Below are 21,230 nucleotides of genomic sequence, written 5' to 3'. Positions count from 1 at the left end.
AAGCTATGAGATAAAAATTAAGTTTTGAATCATGTATTAACTGTAACCATCAGGACCTTCATATTTGCAATTACCGTATTTGTGATTTTAAACACATTTACATATTAGGCTCTATAATTAATAGACCCCTACAGAGAAGAACATAGCAAGAAAGCAACACTCATTCTTTCAAACACATACGTCTCTGAGTCCTCCACTGAGTGGCATCTAAGTTTGCTAATATAATATAAGCATCACAAAGCGCCTCAACACTTCTGATCATCTGAGGTCTTCTAGTCCTGATAGTATGTATTATTTTGTTTGCAGCCTCAGTTCGATCCTGTTATTAAAAAACAAACAATATCACATAAGGAAATACCCAACAGAAACTTTTCAGTTATAAAAACAAAGGAAAAAGAATTTATACACATATCTAGACAATGGAAGGACTATAATCTCTCAGATACAAACACAACAGTCACCTTATGAATGAAATACATCAAAGGTATAATAATCTCAAGAGAAATGACTCGGGTGCCTTTCAAAATCTATTTTTTCTTTGCTCACTGCTGTGAGGAAAAAAAGTGAAATATTATTGGTATCGCCAATGCTTTAAGAAATTCAGGAATTCTGAGCCAATTTTAGGTGGCACCATAACAAAGGATTTACAAATTTACAAACTTACTTAGAATCCCTGAGACTTAAGAAAAGAATATTCTGGGAAAAATAAATACCACAATTTAAAAAGGTATGTATGTTTAATCCAAATACCTCATCAAGCTGAGAGCTTTGTTTAGGTGCACTTTTAGTTATTCTACTCCTTCTTGCTGCCTCTGGTTTGGTCAAAAATTCATCTTTGTTTGCATTTGCTAATGCAAGTATAATAAACAAAGTATGATGGGGGTGATCCATTGAAATTCTAGAGATGAGCTGTCAGAAAATGAAGACCTATTAGCTTTATGCAAACAAACAAAACATAGAAAATCCACAATCTTTCATTTTGCTTAACATTAAGATATGCGTTACCGTACTAGATACTGCAGTGGGTAGAGTGTGTGGATGTGTGTGAGAGACAGAGGGACATGGAGAATGAGAGAGTGAGAGGAGAACAAAGGAAATCTTTATTCCTGCCCTTATATGGCCCAATAAATATAACTAAAATCTTTTTGTATTTCCATTTTTGGAGTGGAACAGTAGTTTATACTTTATGTAGTACATAATATAAACAAAAAGCAGTAGCAGTGTTTGTTTTTCAGGTTTACTTACGTTATTGAGGACTTCATGAAATCCTAGGCCTCCCATCATCTTGGTCCCCATTCTAGCAGCCAATTGGTACATAAGAGGCAAAAATTTATACGATGGAATCTTTATTCCATCTCTCTATTATTAAAAAGAAACAAAATTAAGAAACAATGCATTTCAAATAGTCTCATATCTAAGCAAATAAATTATTCTAAGATAATGTTCTTCTACTAGCACAACCATCTAGTGGTTGTTAAAACTTCCTTAACTACATTTTTTTCCTTATAATCTATCTTACCTGAAAGTCTTTCTGATGAGTATTCTAGATTGCTTCATCAGTAAGTCATACTATTTGATTCTAAATTAAATTGTATTCAAAACTGGAATACTTGGAACACCTGCTTATATTCCAGTGAACCCAAGGACGACAAACATGGATCTGAGGACTATCGTGATCTTGACTCCTGAGAAGTCAGTGTGTAATAAAATGGAATAACTATTTTTCCCTATATGCTAAAAGTAACAGGATTTAATGTGCACTAGTAGCAGAGACTGGTTATATCTATTATGAGCCTTATAATCCTTTTCATTCAGAAGAACCATTTTACTTTTAAGCTTCAAACTGACAGCTAATACATATCTTGTAAACATAACATTAAGATTAGGAGTCATCAGTAAAATCTAAGATTTTTAAATTAAAACTTATGAAATACAGTAGTCCCCCCTTATGTCCGTTGCATTTTCTGTGGTTTCATTTACCTGCAGTCAAATGAGATCTGAAAATACTAAATGGAAAATTCCAGAAATAAACAAGTCCTAAGTTTTAAATTGCATGCTGTTCTGAGCAGAGTGATGAAAGCTTGCACCATCACACTCCACCCTGCCCGGGACGTGAATCATTTCTTTGTCCAGGGTATCCACGCTGTACACACTACCTGCCCCTTAGTCACTCTGTAGCCATCTTGGTTATCAGATTCACTATTGTGGTGGTATCTCTGTGCTTGTGTTCAAATAACCCTTATTTTACTTAATAATGGCCCCAAAGTGCAAGAGTAGTGATGCTGGCAATTTGGATATGCCAAAGAGAAGTTATTGTTGTTAATCTCTTACTATGCCTAATTTACAAATTAAACTTTATTATAGGTATGTATGTATAGGAAAAAACATAGTATCTATAGGGTTCGGCACTATTGTGGTTTCAGGCATCCAATGGGGGGCTTGGAACGTATTCACTGTGGATAAGGGGGAGTATTGTCTTGCTGCCATATGTTTTCTTAAAATTTTTTTTTCCATTTACAAAAGCAATTCACTATAAAAATCCCAGAAAAGCATAAAGCAGGGGGGAAAAACTCACCTGTGATCACATTTCTTTAATTGCTTTCCAAATCCCCCAATCTAGCATTCTGAGTACTTTCCTGTGATAACTGCACGGATATAGGAAAAGACTGATCTAAATTCTCTCACCTCTACATAAACCTGCATCATTAGAGCTAATCAGGTACCTATGTGTAACTGAACCAAGCGCTAGGGACACAAAGAAGTATACAACATCCACGACACTGAGGGGCTCATGTCTAAGCTTTTAAAGCACAGGCTAGAATAGTGGGTTGAAAAAGAAGACTTGCCTTCATCATGCCATTGACTTCAGATACTCCAGAATTTTCAAGCCAGAGGGAACAAAGACGGAATATCCACATATCATGCCCTTCTCCACTTAATAAGCAACTGATGTAGTTTTCAACTGCTTTACATAAGAAACGTTTACGATCCTCCTTCAGTGCACGGAGCGCACATTCATCCAGCTCCAGCTCTCGCTGAACCTTTATTGTGTATCTTGCATGGGATAATTAAAGTAAAACACAAAAATCATCAAATTTTATAGAACTGCAAAATCATACATGATATACAACGTCAATGAAAAATCAGGTATCTATCCCAGGAGAAAAAGCAAAATTCCAAGGATTATAAAGGGAAAAAACTTGGAATAAAGGGTTTAATTACATCAAATAGGTAACTATTCTGTATTTAATATTAATACCTCTCTCTTTTCAACTATGATACCAACAAATAAACAAAAAAAACAAAACAAAAAGCTAACATTCACATACGCTACAATGAGTTCACGCTCTGGTTTTGTATATACAGATACACAGTGACTGTGTATATCTTGCCACTTGTCACTTGTAGACACCTAGTTACCTGTTGGTCTGAATTTTATGTTCCCTAAGAAGGCCCACTTCCTCTTTGGCCCTTTTCAGGAGAGCTTGCTTGTTTTCAAATTCTGATGATTTCATGTAGTTTTCAATTCTTTGGTACTGAGTATCTGAGAACCGTGCTAAAGAGAGAAAGGCCTTCATTTTTCCATTTCTGAGCTCATCATTGCTTTCTCCATCACAATTTCCAGCAACTTCTACTGCCTTCAAAAAAACACAGTCCATTTATATTGTATTTACAGATACTAAATGCATCTAAATAATCACTCAGATCAAAGAAACACCCACAGTAAAGTTCAACTTTATACACATGTGTAAGCTAAATTATATGCAGTATTTTCTTGACTTTTCAAAACAACTTTGACAGTACAGAAATAACCCAAAGAGCTAATATTTGTAAAGAACTGTGCAAAAACAAAGGACTCTACAAAATTTAAAGGCAATCATATTATGCTTTTCATGTCACACTTATTTAGTGAGGTAACTATTTCCAAAATTAGTTAAACTTCAGGAATAAGAGGGAGAAACAGGAAGGTGAAAAGGGGCTGAAGACTGAATCTTAGCCCTACTTAGATAGGGTGGTTGGGCTACAAATGAATTGCAAAGGCTGACTTGCACTTCCTTAATCAGCTATTTTTGTAGATAAATAAATGGAGAAACGACTTGTTGACAGAGGAGCTGGCGGTGAGGTGTAGAAAAGAGACATATTTGGGCTGTCTTTCAAAACATGCTCCTTCTTTTCTAACATTCTGTTTCATTCTGTGCTAAAGACTACACAGAGCTTCAACAGTAGCATATACGGAAAATTGAAATCATACTTTTATTTCCTTTTGAAATATATTTGTCCTTGATAAAAAGATCAAATGTATTCACGCTAAACAACTCTCTCAAGGGTTGCTAGAAAATCTTACCTTTTCCAGATAGGTCTGCATGATGACTGCAGGATTTTCTAAGCAAGTTTCTGCTAACCAGTTGCCACAAATCCTCAGACATTCTGTGTACATAAGTTTTAGGTTGGGATCATTCTGTATACAAAAAGCAAAACCTTAAAATGTAATTTATTACCATGACTGCACAAAAATATCTTCCATATGGGGGACAAAAGTAGGTTAAAAATGTTTTCCCTCATCTGCTTTCACCATACAACTATTTTAATAATTCCAAGTATGTAAGTTTATGAAACAATTATCCTCTACTGTTTATTATTATTACTATTATTGGAGCCAACTCCCAATTATTGAGTACTTGTATATGCCAGACACTTTCTAATGGCTTTATGTATATGAACTCATTTAATCCTCACAAGAACTCTATGAAATGAGTACCATTATTATCCTTAATTTGCAAAGTAGAAAATTAAAACTGAGATACAAAGAAGATATGTAACTCTGGCCAGCCCTACTCCAAGGCCCATATTGTTAAGCAATATTTAAACATCATAGCATACCAACTTCCGGTGCTCTGGTATAACGATGAAATCTCTAACAATGGAGGATGTCATACCAGTGCCCAATACCAAAATGACAGTAAGGTGATATTCACTAAGCAGGTGTATGTGAGAAGGACATCATTGTGACCAAAACTTTAAACATTCAGACAAATTAAATAAATCAACCAAAAGACAGACTGATTGAATTGTTGTAAATAGGAAAAATAAATACTTTGCAAACATCTTTTACAAATATTAATTTTCCAGGCTGCTTTTTATAATTTCTTGTTCATCCATCAGTAATTTCAAGGGTTTAATAAAATTGTAGATTTATTATTTATAACAGTAAAATACTAATTCAGCCAATTAAAAAAAAAAAGTCAACCTCTGTACAACTGGCATCCAACTTCTTGATCATTTGCTTGAGAATACTCAGGGCAAGGCTCTGCTCCTCTTTTGCCCAGAATACTTGCGCTTCCTCCAGCTGCCACTCAGAGACTCCACAACTAGCTGAATTATACTGTTTAATTTGAAATATTGCCCTTTCAGGGAGCTGAAATGAAAATGGTATATGGGAATAAATACTTGTACTATTACTACTACTACCACTGAAAGCAGTAACTACCATCCATTGAGGACTTCATTATTTGTCAGGACTGCCTTCCCCAGCCCCCACGTCTGACTGTTTTTCATACATACAGAGTGTATAAAATCATTGAATTGTTATCAAGATAGTAAGTTATCTTCTCATTTCATGACCAGGAAGTTGAGGCTTAGAGAAGCTAAGTACCTTGTCTGAGGCTAAACTCAGGTCAAATTCCAAAATGGAAATCTTAAACAATTAGGATATATAATATTTTAATAGCGATCTTTGTCTCTCAATGACATTTCTTTTTTACTCACGCTTTCTATTTTCTGGGAAATAAAAGGAAAGGTCAGGAGGTGAGATAGTTTTAAATCCTACTACCTGAGTGTTCTTGAAAGTTCGGGCTAGTGTGGAGAGTTCTACAAGATGCTTGGTGAGAATGTCCTTGAAACACTGTCTTTGGGAGCTCTCCATTTCCTTTTCCATCAAGATCTCCAAAATGACTGTGCGTAGAGCCATGATAGGCTCCTGAAAACTAAAATCACTGTCTTTGAGAAGCTGGGAGTGCTTTCGCCACTTAATGTAGACTTCAGAGGGTTGCCTATCTGTGACTGATCTAAAAGCAAAAATCACAGAATTCATGTAAGGAAGAGAAATTTTAAAAAACTGGTATTCTGCAGGTTCTAAACTTAAGATATAATACAGTTATCTGTCACTGAACAATGGGGATATGTTCTGAGAAATGCATTATTATGCGATTTTGTCACTGTGCGAACATCAGAGAGTGCACTTACACACACCTAGATGGTATAGCCTACTACGCACCTAGGCTCTATGGTACCAATCTTATGGGACCACCATTGCACACACGGTCCGTTGTTGACTGAAACATTGTTACGGCACATGACTGTACAAGGGAGTTTTTGGAGTAACAAGATTACAACTTATAAATAATCTGAAATAATGACCAAAGTTTAGAAAACTACAAAATGGTCAGACCTCTGAGGGTCAGCAGAGGGGCCACAGAAAATAAACATTTTGAAAGATTTTCTTAAAAATATTCTTCGATCTCACAAAAAGCAGCACTTCTAAATATATATTCTTCTGACATGAGAACACATTCATCAGGCCTGTCATACAGAATGCCTACACTTCTAGTCCTGCTTCAGTGCTCCTTTTGGTAAAAGTGGACATGTCAGCAAGGAGATGAAGTAAACTCATTAATTACTTACTGTGCCTGCCAGGCACAGGAGATGACTCTGCATGATTACAGCTGTTAAAGAAATCACAATCCAGTGAAGGAAATGCTGGCATTTGGCAAAGGTTTCATTTACCAATGCTATTTATTAAAGGAAGAGAAAATGCATACTGTACAATTAGTTTATAACAACAGTATGCTTCTTAGATGTTCAAACTAAGCAATACTGTCCAATCCTTCAGGACTACTGTACTGAGAGAAATCAGGATGAAGCAGGGAGACTAGGAAGATGACAAGGCGATGACAGGAAATGAAAGCTTGCTTAGTTGCTTGATAAACAAGGAAGCATTAACACAAATTCATAGGAACCAAAACTTTAATTCCTCTCAAAATGATCCTAGGGTAGCTTTTTAATCTCAAGAACCTCTTTACAATATTACAAATTATTGAGACCCCAAAGAGCTTTCAGTTATTGGGTTATAACTATTGATATTTACCATATTAGAAACCAAAACTGAGAAAAACCTACTATGCATTAATTTATTTAAAAATAACAATAATAATGGGGCCAGCCCTGTGGCCTAGTGGTTAAGTTCACCATGCTCCATCTCCGCAGCCCAGGTTCAGATCCCATGCGCCAACCTACACCACTTGTTGGCAGCCATGCTGTGGTGGCAACTTACATACAAAATAGAGGAAGACTGCCACAGACGTTAACTCTGAGTGAATCTTCCTCAGCAAAAAAAAATTTTAAAAAGTAACAATGAATCAACTATATTGTAAATAACATTTTTATGAAAAATAACTGTACTTTCCAAACAAAACATTGAGAAGACTGGCACTGTGTTGCATTTCTGCAAATCTCTTTAGTTTCTGGCTTAATAGAGAAAGTTGAATGCTCATCTTTGCCTCTGCACTTGGTTTGTTGTGATATGATGTTCTGGTTGAAGCACAGAAAGAAAATCTGCCCTCATACAGATATGTAGGTGGCAAGGGAAGATGATGTTAATGGTCTTTTCAGATAATTGTGGATATTTTTCTCTGATACCTCATGAAAACTGTACTGTACCTTATGAGAGAATGAGACCAAAAAAAGCAAATAACATCTTGCTATAAGTTAGATAGTTTTGATTTCATGGACCCCCTCAATGGATCTTGGGGACCCCTAGGAATCTGTACACCACACTTAAAACTGTTGTCCTAAGTATTAGTTCACCAGCTCATCAAACTTTCCCTCTGTCTCTCTTCCTTATAATTCCCTACCAGAGGAAGAGCCAGTATTACTCTTAAGGAGTTTCTTAAGGAATTCTATCCTTTCTTTAGTTGGAGACATCTTTCATTCAGAGGAAAAGTTCCTAGATTTCTGGCAGTAAGAACCACCAATATACTTATCAATGAAAGCAGAAAACAGTTTTGTTCCTTTATTCTCTAGTTAAGAAGAGCCACATCAATGACTTGGCCTTCTGCTATGCAATTTTGAAAAAACCCTATTATTTTCTGACTCTAAAATTTCCTTCTCTTTTCTACTTACAAAACATATTCCAAGTTTATTTTAGCATAAAGGTACATGATCTTGGTAACTTATACCCTCTTTCCATCCTCTTATAATGATGATAATGACTCAAAATGACGAGGCTAAAAAGGGCCCAGAGACCATCAAATATAAATCCCCCATTTTAGAAATGAGGAAAGTGAGGCCCAAAGAGTCAAGTGACTTTCTCAGGGTCACAAAGTCTGAACTTAGATCCATGGTATCCTGAATAACTGTTTTATGTCATTTTCCAATATTTCTGGATCACCTTCTTCTCACCATTATAAGAGGTAATCTTCCCTCAACAGCTACTCCAAATTCACTGTCGGTCACTGAATAAAGACCACTGAATGTTGACTAAGAATCAGTCACCAGGAAAAAGCACTTGGGGACACAATCATAAACAAAACGATGGGCCCCACATTTAGGGAGCTTCCAGTATAGCATGACAGACTATACATAAAATGACACCAATGCCAAGGCAGTGCGAAAACAGAGTGGAGTATAGTGTGCTACAGCAAAAACATGAAGAAACAATTTTATCTGGGGTAGAACAAGGAAAAAGCTATAAAGAGGACAGTACAATAAACCTAATTCTATAAACCTGAATTTTTACAATGAAATTTTTTTTTTAAGGAAGATTAGCCCTGAGCTAAGATCTGCCACCAATCCTCCTCTTTTTGCTGAGGAAGATTGGCCCTGAGCTAACATCCCTGCCCATCTTCCTCTATTTTATATGTGGGATGCCTGATAGAGCATGGCTTGATAAGTGGTGCGTAGGTCTGCACCTGGGATCAGAACCAGCAAATGCCAGGCTGCCGAAGTGGAACGTGCAAACTTAACCACTTTGCCACCAGCCTGGCCCCTACAATGAATATTTTTGCAAATGTTTATTTTAATAAGAGCACAGTTCACTAGGCTAATCAACTTATACCTTGATAACAGGAAAGAAACAAACCTACTGCTGGTCTCTATTTTTATTTTTTAAAGTCACTATTGGTAAGAGAAAAGCTGCATTTGAGGATTACAAAGTCACATGAACAACATACCTTGAGAAAAGCTCCCCAATGTTTTCGAGCTCTCCAATGGTCTGCAATCTGCTAAGTGTGGGGTAGAGTGAATACACAGACTCAAGGCTACCTTTACACAATTCTTCCACTTCTTTCACTCTAGTGGCAGAAAAGACAAGACACTTTGAAAACTAAGAAGAGGTTTTCAGGAGGATAAAAGTTCAAATTTGTTGTTAAAGAGTTCTCATCATAGGCTTTGATGTTGATCTAATAATACTAATATTCACAAGCGCCAGCATAATGCAGTGAAAACAAAGTAAATCGTGGAATCATACAGACCTAGAGCTAAATCCCAGTACTGCCACCTATGGCTGTATAACTTTGGGCACATTATTGGATTTCTCTGCACCTAAGTCTTTTCACTTCCAAAATTATTTTGAAGACTAGAGAATACATGTGGAAAGAGCCTAACAAAGTAGCTAGTACATAATAAGCACTTAAACGGCAGCAAACATTATTTCAGTAATAAAATACAGAATTTAATTAGGTCACTAACTGCTGTTAAACAAAAAACAATATGTTACATTTGTTTAGCCTGTTATAGCTAAGTACTTTCTTGTGCATTATCTCATTTGTGCCTCATAACAAGCCTGTAAGTAGTCACCACTTTATAAAAAGAGCACTAATGCTATGAGACGTGAGTGTCATACACCTATTAGAGGAGACAAGATTAAAACTCTCAGTACGCTGGTCCAGGAAGAGAAGAGAGGAGTGGGAATTGACAAGACTTTCTTGAGGGTTTGGTGGAAAGAATTCCCAAAGGGAATTTTTTAAAAGGAAAGAATATATTTGAACTACAGAAATAAATAAAAAAGTATTACATAAGAAAAAACAATGTAACAATTTACATAAGTAACTAACATGAGCATGCTCCTGCATCTAAAACAAAAAATAAAAAGGTAACATTAGTACTATATATATATGTGACATATGTACATTAAAGAATTCTCTAATATTAAACATTTAAATCATGAAGAATACATTTTCAAGGTACACAATAAAATTTTAAAGATAGGCACACTCACAATTCTTACAAAAACATGCTTGCAGAAGATAAAACTCACCTGAGTACTCATTTCTCAGATGTGCAAAAGCTATGAAATTGCTAATCACTGGATATTGCCTCCCCTTTGCACTGTTTGTGTTTCAACATTGATTGTATGAACTCTTGCTTACACAGGGAATTTTTTTTGAGAGGAGTGACGTGGAATGTCATGGAAACAACCGATCACAGCCACCAAGACCTTACCCCTGCACCAGCGCAAATCCTCACGTTGAAATTATTCATCAAGTTTTCAGAAAAGAAGCCATGACATTAAATGTTAAAATATGATAATTCTTTCTTTTTATAATACCTGGCATATTTGAGACTTTCATAAAACGTGGAGAATTCTCTGTCTCTTAGAGACTGCAGAGCATTGTACAACGACTTGTGGTAACTGGCTCCTTCTGCTCCTTTGCTGTGAGATAATTGAAAAAAAAGAAAGAAAAAATATATTTAAAACAAATAATCCTAAAATATGCATGTATAAATAATTTCATCAAAAGACAAAATTTTAAAACTAAACTTAAGATTTCTACACTTAAAAAAATGCATTTCTAGATATTCCCGTAAAAAAATACAAAGAATTTTGTGGGTCAAATTCTTCAGGTAGAAAAAAGTAAATTTCTCAGATATTTTGCCCAGTTCTAAAATTGCTATAGTCTCATTTATTCAATGAACGCCTACTACATGCCAGGCACCAGGTTCTAGATGCAGGGAATCCATTAGTGGACAAGTCAGATCAGGCCCCTGTTCTCATGCAGTTTATGTTCTGGTTTGGAGAAGAGGGACAATAAATAAGAAAAATGTCAGATGGTGACAAGGGATATGTAGAGAATTAAAATAGGGTAAGAAAATAGAATGACTGGGTGGCTACTTTAGAATGGCTGGTCAGGAATGGAGTCTCTGAGATGTGACATTATTAAACTAGACTCTGAATGACAAGAAGCCACACACATGGTAACAGGGGCAAAAAGAAGATGCATTTAAGGCCTTTGGGTAGGAACAGGCCTGATGGAAAAACATGGACAAAGCCTATGTGGCTAAAACATGGTAGGCAAAGAGAAGAATCGTATATGAGGATTTGTAGAGGCAAGCAGGAACAAAGCTCTTAGAGTAAAAGATTTTAAAAATATGAAAGCATATCTCTAATTTTATAGCAATCTAATAGTTTGAAATTTGAAAGACACTCCAATTAATGAAAATTCTTTTTCTATGAAGGTGATTAAACACACAATTAATATGATTTAATTTTTAGGTGTTTACATCATCAAAAGATTTTTTATGTAAACACGAAATCTTTCATTAGATTAAGTGTTTGGCTTTTCATTCAGAAAATATGGTAACCTTACATATAGGTTATAAACATTATCTTCCTGTGTTACCAATTTAGCAGTATTTTTTTAATCAAAAAAAGTATCTCATAAATAAAGATAGGTAGTCTTTTATGTACCATCCAGTCAATAAGAGTGCTATCTGACTAAGTTTGCAGCAGGGAAATGCCTACATTTTTCTTTGGACCTAGAAACAATAAGTGAGAAGATTCTCATGAGAAAATACTTTTTATACTTATATTTTCAAATACATCTTGGGGGTGGCAGTGGAACTGCCCTAATCGAAGAAAAGAGTGAAATTCGAGCCTAGGTACACTAACTGCTCTTGCTATCTTATTCAAGCATTTAGGCATATCTACAGCCTGCAGAGTTTACAAAACATAAAAAACACAACTCCTGTTACATTCGTAGAGCAAGATAAAAACAGTTTGTTTATAACTAGAGAAATGGCAATAAAAAATGTCAGAGTTCTTTTTACTTGACACAAATGCAGTGGTCCCATTGCATATTCCTCCATGCTGCTTGGTAATGAAGTTCTTGTAGTTCAGCACACCACTCTTTATTTTCATGATCTAATCCTTTTAAATAGACAGAAAGAATGTGGCAGAGTCCCAAATTCTGCAAGGCCTGAACAGGAGTTTAAAAAAAAAACTAAGTAAGTAATCAAAGATAGAAAACTAGAGAAACAAAAAATAGCAACCAAACATGAACAGTAACTTTAAAAAACTTTAGTAGTTCACAATAAATTGCTTAAAATCCCAAATATTGTTTAGCATGTTCCCCCCACAACACAAAGATAGAGCTCAAAGGACTTTAATATTTGATGGAAGAATGGCTAAGGAATATTAGCCAGTAACAGATATGACAGCTTTTGTGACCAGCTCTAATGCAAACTATGAGAAATAGTTTACATGAGATTTTTCCATGTGAAGAACTTAATTCACTATGTGGCACACTGTACACAGTCAAGAAATGTCTTCTACTGTTAGCTAACAAGATCACGATCAACAAATCTACACTATCTTTTAGGTCACTGTCCTGTCTCATTTACCTGTGGATCCCTCTGAGTTTTTAGCCCAATGCCTGAAAAACAGACAACTTTCAGTCTTATCTCAGGAGTTTATGTGGCTGTAGAAATATTCCATAAACATACTGAAATATTCTCAGCACTACACTAATAGCACTTTACTGAAGTAGGAAAACAACATACCTGAATTATCCCTGCCTGGCGGGTTGATGAGGAGATTGCTGTCTCAAGGTCGTATGTTACTAGGGCTTTTCCCCACATTGCTTCATGTTCGTATGTTCGTAGTCTATAATTAAAAGTTTTCAAAATACCTTTGAGTTTTACATGCATGTAACTCCTTCACAAACAGAATTATTATATCATTATCTAGAAAAATGCAGTTTACCTAGTAAGGGGTTGTAACATTTTTCCTCCCCCACAGCCATACAGACTGTCTGGCTCTCCTATACTTCTGTAGATCTCTAACAGCAGATCCTAAAAACATGGAAACAACAAAAATTGTAGAGGAAAAGTATCACTTTATGAATTTAGCATATCAGAAGTTACATCATTACCAAGATGTAACTCCCAATTCTAAATGTTACATTATAAAAATAAAATATAATGATACTGAAGTATACACTACAGATTTCGATCAGCAACACAACAAACCAATCCCAGTCAACAGAATGATTGTGGATGACCTGAGAATTGCTCACAATTTCATGAATTACATGAGAAATAAATCCCTACCTACGGGCTTTTAACACATGCAAAAATAATCATAAAAACAAAAACAAATAATCCTGTCAACAGCTAAAACTGTACAGGGGAAAATGACTTTCTGCAAAGTCTGACACTTGAAAACTGAATTTGGTAAAAATAAAGGTCATGAGTTTTTCTTTGAAAGAAAATTCAAAATTGCATTATGTTATAATCGGTAAAACATGATATGGATAAAGAAGTGGTTTGATGACTCAAATCTGTTGTAAAATTTACACAGTTAAAAATAGATTACGTGTAAAATCATCTCAGTAAAATAAAAACAAAAATAGAAAACTGAAAAAGTTAGAAACCGTATTGCACAGAAAAGTGATCAAGCAGTTTAACTGCCTTAATGGTGCTTGCTCTGGACAATATTTTCGAAATACAAATTCACTGATACTGGCATAATTCTAATTAAACTGTTTCTATTCATAAACATAAAATCAAGCCCTCAGTATTGGAACATTCAGTAACTAAGCCCAGCACAGTGCCTGGTACACAGAAAATACTTCAAAAACTCAGTAAAAGAGTTTGAGACTATAAAGCAGTAAAAAAAGGAAGGAGAAAAATCAGGATAATGTAGACAGAACACATTTTAAGCAAGGCATGCCTGACGGTGTTAAGTGTTAATGAAACGTTAAGGAAGATGTTGAATGAAAGGTGACCACCAGACTTAGTAACAGGAAGTTTATGGATGACATTAGCAAGTGCTACTTCAGTGGAGAGAGTGGAAGAAGCAGAAATGAAGATGGCAAACATAGACAACTCTCTCATAAAGTATCGCTGTGAAAAGAAGAGAGAAAAAAAGGGTGACAACACTTAAAAGAGAACACAGGGAAGAAGGAAATGATTGTGTGTTAGTGTGAAAGGGAATGTTTTTAATAGAAGTTTGAAAATGTCTGGATATGTTAAGAGGGACCACAGCACAATAAAAAATAAATTTTCTGAGAAAAAGCTGATGAAAAACAAAACATAGGAAGAAGGATTGGTCTTGGATAGGAGGAGAAACTGTTTGTTTCCTTTAACAAAAGGAAAGGTTACAACGGGAGGAGATGCAGGGAGATTTCTGTTTGATAGTGGGTTGTGGTAGGACTTCCTATTTGTCCCCTGTTTTCTCCAGGAAGTAGGAGGCAAGCTGAAAGCAAAAGCAGATAAGATCAGAGGTTTAAGTGTGGAGGAGAAGTTGAAATGGTCATTTTAGAGGAATGAGTTGACCAAACAAATTCAGTAAGAATACCAGACAGTACTGTGGGCCAATTTAAGAGTAGATATCAAGAAATTTATAGAAGAAGCAATCTGCTCTGAGATGTGACATAACAATAAACAAGTAAACAAATAAATACATAATTATAAATTATAGGTGTGATAAAGAAAGGGAACAGGGAATTGTGGCAGAAAATATATGGTATAAATTCACCCTATGAAATAGGTGGTTTTACTTCTGTCTTTCAGGTAAAGGAACTCACAGTTGGAAAGGTTAAGTAACCTGCAGAAGACTATACAATTTAGAAGAGTCAGGATCAGAACTCATGTTTCTTTACCCTAAGGCCTAAGCTTCAAACCATGAATGTATATATATGATGCTCAGTTCAAAAAGTCACTTCAGTTTGAAAACCAAATGACACATATATAGTTTCTATAACAAAATAATAATCCAAAGTATAAAATAAATATTATCACAAATAATCGAGTCTATAATATTTACCTGTAAACTTATTCCAGTTTCTTCTTTACTTTTTTCACTCAAACTAGAAATAGTTGTACTTTGGCTCCCTTCTTCAAATGTAAGACTTCTGTTTGTCACAAGAGTACTTCTTTTAATGAGAATACACTATTTTGAAGCTTGTTAATGTATATACTATAGACTTTGCCAGAAAAAAACCAACAAAGGTCACAAATAAAACATAATAAACTATTTATACTTTAAAACATAATACCATTTAGGCCTAGAATGGAAAAGAAATTTGTGAATTTTAATGATTTGAATGAGAATTACATTTTAATGACAATATTTTATATATGGGAAGGCTATATGCCAAAGTATGCTGATTTAGAGACAAGCCTGTTTAAAAATAGAGCAGATGTCCCCTTATTCAGTTAGTAAAAGTTCTGTCAGTGGTTTTACCTGAAGTTCAATCTCATTAATAATTATAGGCACACAAATTAAGACAACACTGAGACATTACTTAATGTCTGATAAATTGGCAAAAATTAAGAAGTCTGATAATATTAAGTGTTGAGAAGGAAAAGGATCAGGAGCAGCCACCTATACCCAAGATTATAAAACTAATAAGTGACAGTCAAGATTAGAACTGAGATTTGTCTACGCCAAGGCCTTATGATATTCAGTCCTATATGATATTACGAAATTCAGTATAATTTTAATACTAAAATCAGGCCAGCTATTACAGTATCTATGGCAATAATAATCCAATGTATAAAATAAAACTATCCTAAGTGATAGTGCCTCTACTGTTTACCTATAAACTTTTCCAGTTTCTTCTTTCCTTTTTTCACTCCAACTAGAAATAGTTGTGCTTTGGCTCCCTTCTTCAAACATAAGGCTTCCTACTGATCCACTTCCTCATGAACTACATTTCTGAGAAGTATGCAAATTGTATAACCACTTTAAAAAACAATTTGGCACTATGGTATAAGGTTGAAAATTGCATACCCTGCGACTCAGTAATTCGACACTAAGATATATATCATTAACAGGGGAAAGGGTAATAAATGAATCATGGTATAGTCTGCCACTGCTACATTATGTGGCAATAACAAATTAATATACCGCAGCAACAAACAACATAGGTAAATCTTACAAAAATATTGAGTGAAGAAACAAGTTGTAGAAAAGTACACATATAATTTCTTATAAAGCTCAAAAATAACAGAAACTAAACTTTATTTATGGGTTCATACCCATATGATAAAAATGTCATGCAAAGGAATGATAAACTCAAAACACAACATAACATTCACCTCTTGGAGGGAGCACAGAAAGACGGGATAGATGAGACCATTGATTGACATAATGATACTGACAACATTCTATTCTGCTTTATAATCTTCATATGTAGATATTATATATATTTTCCTTATTGGCAAGTCATACAGAAAAAAGGTTAGTTTTTAGAGGAGAAATTTGGAAAGTAGTAAAGATAGTATTAGAGGTTATTTCTTTGTAAGTCTAAGGCTGTAATTCATTCAGGCAAAAAACCTAGTTGCCAGGACTTCTGTCAGGCAATGCCTTAGGTATCAGGAATACTAAAATGACAGACTGTGAACTACCACCCGTTGTCTAATCCTGTTTGAAGGAGTTTTGACTTCCTTCTAAAAAAATATGGACACTAACTTTGAAATCTCATACTTTCTCACAAGCAAGTTAACACATAAAACAAAACTTTAAATATATTCCTGAATACCTAGTTTGAGGAATTTTGCTATTAAATAAATCGGATAGAGAACTGAAGAGAGCAATTAATTTTTCTGACTTAACAGTGTTTGTAAACTGTTAATCTGTATTTTGCTTTCAATTATACTTTTCCTGATCACTTTAGATTTACAAAGTCAAAGAAAACTAGCATTCTCTACCCTCTATACACCTTATCTCTCTGTTTACCCTCTCTTTCCCATAAGGTACTTGGGAAAAAAAATCAAAATCAGACTGTAGAGCAAACAGCAAGCCCTATTTGTCAAGGACTTTTCCCTACAGTTAACCAAAATAAAATCTAGACACTCCTTTTTGTTAAATAAGCAATTCTGCAAAACTTTTCCACATTCCATATCATCACCTATCCTCAAATTAAAGGTGCTTTAATTTACAGTCATAGAAGAACTCAGTTATTCACTCCTAATTATTAAAAAATACCACTTCGTTCCAATCCATGGAACGAAGATAACGAAGCACTTTCAGATTATAATTACTACTACCAAGTACGCAAGCCCTGACTCAAATTTTTGACTCTAAGAATAGGCAGCAATCAATTTCTTACTCATTTACATACTTAAAGGGCAACATACTTGTCTTCATACAAGTCTACAGTGATCATGAACGTATCACTGGCATATTATACACATGATTTACATGTTGTAGATTTTTAACTGTTTTCAACTGAAAAGTAGAAATTAAATACCAACCCAGAGAGTTAAGAAATCAGTCCAAGTCTACCAAGTTAATTATTTTTGGACTATGATCTGAATTCTGGATCCTGGTTTTCCACAGTCTAAACACCACACTGTTTCCAACTTAATAACAATCCAAAGTAGAAATTATAAGCTGCAAGAATGAGAAATCTCTCAACATAATACATCTTCACCATTTCAATTTTGTAATATGAGTAATTTTGTGGTGAGAAAGTGAGGCTAACTATAAAAATAAACACCAGGCTATTTCAAATGAATAAAGATTTGAGGAGGGCAGTTGGGGTGATAAAGTGTGTATTTTTCACCCTTCAACTTTCTTGGCTGGTTTTTGTTCTTTGCTATGATCTACAACTATCCTTATCAGATTCTTATGAGAGTTCTAACTCAAAGGAAAAGTAAATTAAAGTAGTAGAAACACAAGTAGACAGCAAAGTAATGAAAGTGATTTAGTCACAGAGAGAAATCAGTTATATTACTCTATAGTCAACAAGTAGAATGGATGTTGAATAAGCTGAGGGGTTCGTGGTAAATCTAATTTAACTGAAATCAGGGAATCACTCAACCATTTGAAAAATATTTATTGAACCCTTTATTAAGTTCCCAATGCGAGCTGCTATGGAGAATACAGAGGAAAAGAAGTATGGTCTCTGTCTTCCAAGAGCTTGCTATCTGTATAATTTTTACCATTCTTAAGTAATAAACATCTCTATTTACTTCAGAGCAGAATTATTTCTTTTAAAAAAATTCACTATTAGTTCACTGTATTTAAAAGCTAGAAAATTTCTATCTAAAATGTCTTTTAAATGGGGGAATGGGAGAAAACAAATCTTTAATAAACACCTTAATTGAAACAACGTCAACATCAATTTTAAAACCCACAACTTCTCCATTCATTACCTTTTCTCTTGATCCTCCATGCTTTTCTTGTCTGCGTAGATTTCGGCATAGAGCAATGCTGTAAAGTGAGCAGCACAAGACTGAGCTACCTTGGCAACTTCAAGATAATTCAACTCCAGCCAGAAGGCATCATCAAAAACTGTTCCTGAGGAAGGTCTAAAGAAAAATTTTAAATGAAGTCATGTCCATTCCTTTAACTTCAATATCAAAAGGAAAGTATGTTGAGATAGAATACAATGGTAGCAAGTGATACTTAAAAAGAAAGTTAAAGTCAAATAACCAAAAACGATATTTCCTCAATATATAGCTATTAAATTTCTTAGATAACATGACTGAACAGCCTTATTTGTCACTCTTTTTGGATCACACATCCCTTATAGAATCTGACGAAAGCTATGGACCATCATCCCATACAAATTTGGGGTTCATACCTGTTTTCCACCAAGGGATCCATGGACCAAAGGCTAAGAATAGGCTGGCCAGAATTGCTAATAACATACAAAAATCGTTTTAAATAGTCAATTTAATGAGAACTTTGTTTTCTCTAAACACTATTTACATGTCTTTCCTATTGCAGTTCATTTTCTCCTTAGTTTATTGCCTAGGTTATTTGGTAAAAGTCTTCCACTGTGGTAATAGAAGGTCAGAACTGGAAGGGACCATAGATATTATCTTTCTCAAAACTAATGTCAAAGAGATGTGACAAGGTTAAGAGCACCAGTTTTAGAGTAGGACACAGCTAGGCTCAAATACAGCTGGATCACCTACTACAAGCTGTATGATTTTCAGCAACTTAACTTCTTAAGCCTCAGTTTCTTCCTCTATAAAACCTGGATACAACATATTCCTTAGACGGTAGTTGCAATGATTAAATAATGCTTATTAAGCTGATGAATAAAGTGCCCAGCACATAGCCAATATTTAATTGTAGCTATTCTGAGGAACCTGAAGTTCAGAGAACCTTGATTCAGAGATCACAAAGCTTCTGAGTACCAGACTTAGACTTGAACTCAGGTCCTACCCTTTGTTCCATGTTCTATTCATATTTTCTCAAGGAATCTTCTTTAAGGTCTTGTTCTGAATGAAAACTGAATATTAAGAATTTTTACCTTCCTTAAGGCCTGCCAATCTCAACAACATTCTACCCCTATGACAAGCCTGAAATGAATGATTCAAAGGTGAAACTGCTTCCAAATACCAAGAAAAAAGGTGCTTCCAGCTATTGGTAAAGCTTCTTACAGGCTTTCTCAGAAGAGGATCTGGTACAAAATGATGAGGTGACTCAGTAACTTTCTAACCAGAAACAAAGACACTGAAAGGCCTAACACTTTTTTTTCTAAGAGTGGGCAGAATAGTATGAGGGGTTACAGAAGAATTAATATTTAAGATGTAAATGTATTTGGGTTAAACAGTTTTGCACTTTTTTCCCACCTTTCCCTCTCATTCTTTACCAAGCACTGCCACCATCACCATACACACTCATGAGATACCAGTTCCTATATACTCAAGTTATAGGCCTACTACATTATCTCTTCAAAGTTCTGGTCAACTCTGGAGCAGTACAGATCAGTCAGATCACCCACTCTAGCAATACCTGCACTCACTATCAAAAATCTCATGAGAAATAATAGGAGCAAAGACACCACACTGTAAAACAATTGACCAGAATCAAGAAAACTAGCACAGCCACAGCGCAGTATTACTAAATAGAATCACAGATTTTGAGAACCATGGTACATAGTAAAGAAACATATCTTATAACGTAAAGGAGACTTTTCCATAACTCTAATTTCTTCTATGAGCTAAAAGTAAACAGAAAAGTTAAAAGAGGGGTAATGCAACTAAAAGCAGCCTGGAAAATCACTTACTCCTTTCCAATCACTTTGTAGATGAAATAAACTAAAGCCCCAAAAGGTTGCATGATTTAGCAAAGATAACTCTGTAACTAGTACAGTTGGGACTAGAATTCAGAGTTCCTGATACGGATTTAACCAAAGCGCCACCTTGAATATGGATTATTACAAGGAGATACAAGCATCACACAAATTAAATATAGTACCTTGCAGCAGCCTCACCTAAAATAATCATGTTAAAATTCAGCCAGCAGTAAAAAGTTACACTTCTAAATCCCCAAACTCAAGAAGCAATATTCATTGTATTACCTCTTTTGTCTCCTCATGTAGTCCACAATAGCAAGCATTGTTCTTTGTGATTTTTTATCCAAACAGCCTCGGAAAATGTGCTCTGACTCTGACAAACAAACAAAGATATCTCCTCTCAGTCTCAGGTAGACTTGCTTAAGCACTTTCTTCCTTCTGTTTGTATGTCTGTCTCCCTCTACAATATAAGGTTCTGGTTGGCAGTATCTAGCACAAAATTGACTCTTAATAAATATGAACTGATAAATGGAAATCAATGACTTTTCCTTCTCCTTTAAAAGAAATTATGCTTAATAAAGCTGAGAATTTAATTGTAACTTATGTTTTATTTCTGAATGGGACTAATTCATTGCCTCAATAAATATTTATCTGGGATCTTTTATGTGCTAGGTGCTCAGTATACAACCATGAATAAGACAGACTCTTTCTGACCACACAGAACTCACTGACCGGCCCGACAGACTCTTAACACAGCGTGCTAAGTGCTATGACAGTGAAAGTTTAGAAAACTGTAGAGGCATACGGAAAGGAACCTAATCTGAATGAGAAAAGTTTCACAGAAAAAGTGCCATCTGAAAGCAGAGTAACTGTCAGGAGAAAAGGAAAGGATAGTGCTCTAGGCAATAGGAGCAC

General features: G+C 35.0%; 1 protein-coding gene across 4 annotated transcripts in view; it reads right to left on the bottom strand.

Annotated features, from left to right (window-relative positions):
• ATM (ATM serine/threonine kinase) overlaps window positions 1-21,230 on the bottom strand; it is a 123,995-nt gene that overhangs the window by 34,259 nt on the left and 68,506 nt on the right. For 2 of the 4 annotated variants that reach the window (XM_070272152.1, NM_001309203.2), the window contains 16 exon segments: window positions 20,601-20,688; window positions 18,439-18,594; window positions 15,101-15,188; window positions 13,037-13,125; window positions 12,835-12,937; window positions 12,103-12,251; window positions 10,604-10,708; window positions 9,228-9,347; window positions 5,831-6,065; window positions 5,249-5,416; window positions 4,346-4,459; window positions 3,421-3,638; window positions 2,847-3,054; window positions 1,246-1,359; window positions 751-909; window positions 181-319 (listed from right to left, as the gene is read on the bottom strand). In XM_070272152.1, the coding sequence (XP_070128253.1) occupies window positions 181-319; window positions 751-909; window positions 1,246-1,359; window positions 2,847-3,054; window positions 3,421-3,638; window positions 4,346-4,459; window positions 5,249-5,416; window positions 5,831-6,065; window positions 9,228-9,347; window positions 10,604-10,708; window positions 12,103-12,251; window positions 12,835-12,937; window positions 13,037-13,125; window positions 15,101-15,188; window positions 18,439-18,594; window positions 20,601-20,688 (2,253 nt within the window). 4 annotated transcript variants of the gene reach the window in all.

The sequence above is a fragment of the Equus caballus genome, chromosome 7, assembly GCF_041296265.1.
Source record: "Equus caballus isolate H_3958 breed thoroughbred chromosome 7, TB-T2T, whole genome shotgun sequence".
In the NCBI taxonomy this organism is placed as follows: domain Eukaryota; kingdom Metazoa; phylum Chordata; class Mammalia; order Perissodactyla; family Equidae; genus Equus; species Equus caballus.
Note: the sequence above shows the minus strand (reverse complement) of the source record. Positions and strands in the feature narration are given on the sequence as shown.